Here is a 6,330-nt window from a genome sequence, read left to right on the forward strand (position 1 = left end):
CGCGCAGCCGGCCCCGGGAGCAGAAGGAAATACCGTATGGTCACCTCGTCACCGAGGCGAAGAGGAAATCCCTCCGGTTCGTTGACCCGGCAAAGGTGACTCCGATTGTCTGGAAAGCCGACGCCGGGTGGCTCGTTCCATCGATCGCGCGCCTCCGCTTGCTCTCCCCCTCGTCCCTTGGTCGAGGATCGCCCCTGTCGTCTCGGTGGTTCTCGATGGACGCGTGGAAATCGATCGTCGAACCAGACGCTTTTAGGTTCGTACGTCTCCGTCAGGAATGTCTCCGTGAATCTTTTATCGTTTCGAGATACCTATTTGTACCTTTTGTAGAATTTTCTACATTCAATTTCTGAGGAATTAATTTCTCGTTGGTTCGAGAGGGTTGATCGAGAGGGGGATACCAATTTTACTGGATCGTTCTAACTTCGTGTTATGGAATATTAAATACTTTTCTTCCATCGTGATCGATGTGTAATTATAATAATTAGAAGGGGTTGGGCAACTAGTCGCTATCTTTGCTGGTGTATACAAAATTTCGAGGTGACTTTCTCTACATCGCGCTGTATATCTGCGAGTACAAAGAATTGCGTTTTCTTAATGCAAACATTTTGCGAAAATATTACTTGCTACCGATCGATCGTCCGTAGACTTCGTTCGATAGAACAAACGAGAGCCAGGTACACTTAAGTAGCATCGAGACACGATTTTTCTCTGTTCTTTAAGGTGGAAGGAGTAAAAAAAGGAGGTGGAAGAAAAGAGAATTCCTCGATGCGGTAAAGGAACGGGAAGAGTCGAAAGGGTCGTCGACCCCGTGGGCTCTGTGGTCAACGTTGGACAGCCGTGGAAGATGGCGGGAAGGCGGTAGCTGGCCAGCTAAGAAGAGGAAGAAGCCGTTTACCCCGCGTAATGACACGCGAAACATCGCGCTCTACACGGGAAACGTGAGAAATTCTTACGCAAACCGCCGGTTCGAGGTAAGTGGGCCGCTGATTCAGACTAGTCGGGGCCACTCCGCGCTGATATCAACGGGTTTTAACGGGATCGTGAGTAATCGACTCTTGCCGCCAAGGTGTAGCCGCGGATTCGAATCGAGAGGTGGATTATCGAGAGGTGGAGGAGGGCGACTGCCCCTCTTTTTCACTGCATTCTGTCATCGATCCGCACATACTTTACTATTTTTATTACGCGTATCGTTTTCCTTATTTCATTTCGCGAGGATCGATACATGGAATGGTATCAGTGCATTGTATGGCGAACTTGTCACTGCTCTTTCGATCCTGTTTCGATTGGGGAGAGTATCATTTCTACGTTTGTATAGATGAGGGTTACTTGGTTTCGATAAATTCTTAGATAAATCCTCTGGATACATTTTATACTCGACTCATTTCGAGAGTAGAATAAGCTGTTGAGCTTCTGTATTGCGCGCATCCCTTGTTGCACCCTTTGCTGCATCCCTTGCTGTCTCTCGCTACTCTTTATTACTTTCTAACGTTTTTATTAATTTGTCTTTTGCACGCATAATAAGAACGCGATCTTAACACACAGTAATCGTAATGGAACTCGAGGCACGATGGTGAACACCATTCGACTCTTAAAAGTCGCGTCTACTACTCATACGTGTCATTCGAGTACAGCCTCGCGTCTCTGTAGCAACGTCCACGGAGATGAGACATCAAATCTTTCTCGAAGATTCGCCCACGCGTAATTGCAGCCATGCACAAGGATTCTTGGAAGTTTGATTCGATGGGGGAACTTCGCAGATGATTTTCTGGGGCTTCACGCGTGATCCCGTTCAAACAGCTCGCGTCTATGACCATCTGGACCACCACGAGGACTCTTTAGCACCCTCGAACTTAAGAGTCGATTTTCGACCTTAAATTGCGACCATTGCCCGTCAAAGGAGATTACATTATTAATTAATTATGTTCAACTGTTTTGGGTGCGAATGTACCAAGTACAAGTATTGCGCAAGTGTGCCAAGTGTGAGTGAAAGCGATGAGCAATACGAAGACACACGCGTTGGATGAGTGTTATAATTTTTGTGGCGATGTGTATGTACACGGTTATCACATTTTTAAGATAATTTTCAACTAACTATTATATTGTATTATATTCTCTTGCGGTATATCAGAAGTATGTTGCGTAGCGAGTGCGAAAATCATTGTATTATAAGTATGCCACGTTTACACCATTGTGAAATACTGTATATTTTATTAATTATTATGAATAAATTAATTGTTTACACTGAATGCAACACGTGTTATCATTATCCACCAAGTGCAACACTCCTAGAATAACCATTACCAGTCCTTAAGCGAGATAAAACTCGTAAAAAGTAGCCCTGCACCTAAGTAAATTAGTTCTAAGATCGCATCAAAGTCCGAAAATTGAGATTTTCAATAGCAAGATCACTGAAGCTTGGCGGTTCCTGGAAAATGACGTCACTACCAGGAATCGCGGAAATTCCAGGAATTCTCGATGACGTCATTTCCAAGAAGTGGCACAATTCGAATACCTCCTATGACGTCATGTTCTCCTGATACATTGCCGATTTTTCCAACAAAATTTCCAAAAATCGACTTTGTAACAGGAGAACATAAGTAGTGAGGAGGTATGTGTGCCACTTCTAGGAAAATGACGTCACTTCCAGGAATCCCCAAAATTCCAGGAATTCTCGATGACGTCATTTCCCAGAAATGGCAAAACTCGGATACCTCCTATGACGTCATGTTCTCCTGATACATTGCCGATTTTCCCAACAAAATTTCCAAAAATCGACTTTGTAACAGGAGAACATAAGTAGTGAGGAGGTATGCGTGCCACTTCTAGGAAAATGACGTCACTTCCAGGAATCGCCGAAATTCCAGGAATTCTCGATGACGTCATTTCCAAGAAATGGCAAAACTCGGATACCTCCTCACTACTTATGTTCTCCTGATACAAAGTCGGATTTTCAAGATTTTGGTCGAAAAATCGGCAATGTATCAGGAGAACATGACGTCATAGGAGGTATCCGAGTTTTACCATTTCTTGGAAATGACGTCATCGAGAATTCCTGGAATTTCGGCGATTCTTGGAAATGACGTCATTTTCCTAGAAGTGGCAAGCATACCTCCTATGACGTCATGTTCTCCTGATACAAAGTCGATTTTTGGAAATTTTGTTGGGAAAATCGGCAATGTATCAGGAGAACATGACGTCATAGTAGGTATTCGAATTGTGCCACTTCTTGGAAATGACGTCATCGAGAATTCCTGGAATTTCCGCGATTCCTAGAAGTGACGTCATTTTCCAGGAACCGCCAGGACTCGAGTATGTCAATCCCAAGTGCGACAATGCAGAACTAATTTAAATCGGTTCAGGGCTATTTTTTACGAGTTCTTTCTCGCTTAAGGGATTGGAATTGGTCATTCTAGGAGTGCTGGATAGGTCTTTAAATGATTAAACAATTAAATAATAACAATTAAAGCATTTATTATAACTCAATTGCAATTTACAAAGATAAAGTGTACTTACGAGCTAATTTTTAGTTTCTACAGTGTACAATGTATCTTATACAACTAAGACTTACATACTATGACTTATCAGCTAATTTTTATAAAGTATTTTTGTATGAATCTGTGTACAACACATCTTATACAACTAAAACTTACATACTAAGACCTATCGGCTAAACTCTATAAACTATTTGTATATAAATCCATGCACGATACATTTTAGAGGAACTGAAAGAGTACACTCGCCAAAAAGATATCGAAGAACAAGGGGAGAAGACGAAGATACGTCTGTGTTGATCGAGGCAATAAAACGCAAAATTCCACTCCAATTGGCTTGACGGCGGGAGCCGAAAGTTTCGAAACGGAGATACGCGGCGAGTGAGACGTAAAAAATAATCCAACAACCGTCAAAAAAGTAAAGTAAACGTTTATCGAAACGAGCGAAACGCTCCAATTCGCCTTCGAGGCGGATTAAAAATGTCTGTCACGGTAGATTTTTTTCGCGATCCATGCCACTTTCGAAAACGTGCCGTTTGCACGATCGAGGCACGCTGCAGCGGGAATGAACGAACTCGTCGAACATTTTCACTCTCTTCTCTCCCCTCTGTTTTTTTTTCCTTTTTTTTTATTGCTTTCACTCTCGCAGGCGCGTTGGCACGATGATAACGAGCAACTCGGTTTGATGACGTTTTATCAGGCGAACAGGCGGCTGGCATTCGGTCTCTGCACGCTTCGATGCTCCCTGTGCAGTCTCGTTCGATGACTAATTAAGATCGCAACGCCTGCATGCAGGGTTGTGTCATTTGGTACTCTATCGCATTTCATGGATTTTCAATCTTTTCTTTTATCTGATAGAGTAGTAGTAACAACGATGCTCTCTGTGCAGTCTCGTTCGATGACTAATTAAGATCGCAACCCCTGCATGCAGGGTTGTGTCATTTGGTACTCTATCGCATTTCATGGATTTTCAATCTTTTCTTTTATCTATTAGAGTAGTAGTGACGTAGTGATAGTAGAATTGTAGTAACAATAGTAGTAACCGTGGGCAGTAGTAACAAGATCAAAGGGTAGCCACCCCCTCGAGCGCGTCGCGTACATCAACGTGGTGTTCCTATTCCAGCCACTGCTTTGCCTCCACGTTTTCTACCTCGTTCTGGGTTATATTTATCTTCTCTGTAGACTTTACACTCGCAACGAAGGAAACTATCGTCTTACATAAAAGTCACTCTTCATCGATAATAAATCACGATATTTATTCTACAACCGAGAATCCTACGCTCAAACGACAAACGAATTTCTAATCAGTGCTGTCTGTGCACGATGAACACCAGGATCTTTCGATCGCGACGAGCACGAAAAATTTCTACTCGAAGAGAGAGAAAAGATATTGAAAGAAATTACCATCGCGAGAGGAGATGATAATTTGCCGTAATTGCTCTTTCTCTAAATGAAATTGAAAAGAAATCGCGTTTAAATGGACGCGCAGGGACGTCTGTGTTCCGTGGTAGCGCGTGGCCGAGGAAAAAGTAACGGCGAGAGGAGATCATTAATCGTGGAAAGTAGCGATTTTCCTTTCTATCTCTTTTCTCTGGCGCCGCGCCGCCGGTCGACGACCTTTTTAACCCGGTTGCACGCGCTTTAATGGCGCTTTCTTTCGTGCCGCGCTCCCATTTCGCTCTCACGCTTTTCCGTCTGCTTCCTCGTCCAACCCTTTCGTCCCTGGCGTCTGCATCGCGTGCGAACGCGCGACGACTGCCAACCAACAGCTCTCGAGAGAACCTGTCCCTTCGTTCCATTCGAAATCTTCCTCGTCGCACTCGTATCGCGTCTCTTTTCTTCTCTGGACGATTCTAACGTGAAAGAGTCTCTTTTGAGTATCCTCCGAACGGTACCATTCGCGAGAGGCGCCAAGAAGAGGGTCGAATGGAAAAATTAAGGAATTACTGAGCCTTCGAAATCGCTAATAATTGGATCTTTCGATTGGACAAAACGCGCGGTTAGATTCGATTTCAGGGAATAAAATTTGTGGAATGAAAGTAATGGAAGTTCAGGCTCGAACGTATTATCGCGCGTGAAACCGTAACGCGAGCAGAGAAACAGGAACGCAGGCGATACGAGTGCGTAGAAAATCGATCGACCGATAATCCGCGGATAGAATGACCTCGTTCCTAGTCCAGTTACGCGGACCACACTCGTAGCCGCGCGTAGTGTGCGGCTAAATATTTGATCTGCCGGGTCGACGATAACCCTTATCACGGTTCGCACGGTAGGCGAGCGTGTGCCTTCGTACGACAAACTCGTAGCAGCCTGCGCGTCCCTGCAAACCTCGTTTCGATTCAGCCTTTCTCGACTAACGACACATCTGCGACGTGTGTACACGCGTGTGTGACCGAAATTCGAAACAAGATCCACGAAAGTGCGACCATTTGCATTTACAGTCTGAAATCCCAGTGTAATATCGCCTTTATCGATCAAACATTTAAGCACAAATCACACTGTTAGAAATTTCAGCAAATCACCTGCAAGATCAAGATTTTTAAGCGTCGTTAGTTTGATTCGTACGTGTTGATCCCAGATTCTCATAGACGAGGTCATGGAAGCGGTTCGCGAACCGTTGGCTACTGAAATATTCATCCACCCTCGTCCTCGCAGTCGCGTCTTCCTCTTGAAAGGAATCCTCTTTCCATCGAGCGGATTGTCGAAAATTCACACCGTCTGAAGGAAGTCCGGACACGTCGATCGATCGACGAGGTGGAACGAGTTCGCAGTCGAGGAATCAACGCCCCCGTGGTCGTGAGGCGCGCAAAAAAAAAGCGTCCTTCCGTCGACCCCG

At 44.5% G+C, this 6,330-nt stretch overlaps 1 protein-coding gene across 1 annotated transcript in view; it reads left to right on the forward strand.

The window, feature by feature from the left end:
• Positions 1 to 3,352, forward strand: part of LOC143422915 (uncharacterized) — a 96,987-nt gene extending 93,635 nt beyond the window's left edge. The window contains exons 3-4 of the mRNA XM_076893931.1: positions 724 to 974; positions 3,296 to 3,352. Of these exons, the coding sequence (XP_076750046.1) occupies positions 724 to 974; positions 3,296 to 3,352 (308 nt within the window). The remainder of the gene's footprint in view (positions 1 to 723; positions 975 to 3,295) is intronic.
• Positions 3,353 to 6,330: the final 2,978 nt, after the last annotated feature.

This window comes from Xylocopa sonorina, chromosome 1 (genome assembly GCF_050948175.1).
Source record: "Xylocopa sonorina isolate GNS202 chromosome 1, iyXylSono1_principal, whole genome shotgun sequence".
Classification (NCBI taxonomy): Eukaryota; Metazoa; Arthropoda; class Insecta; order Hymenoptera; family Apidae; genus Xylocopa; species Xylocopa sonorina.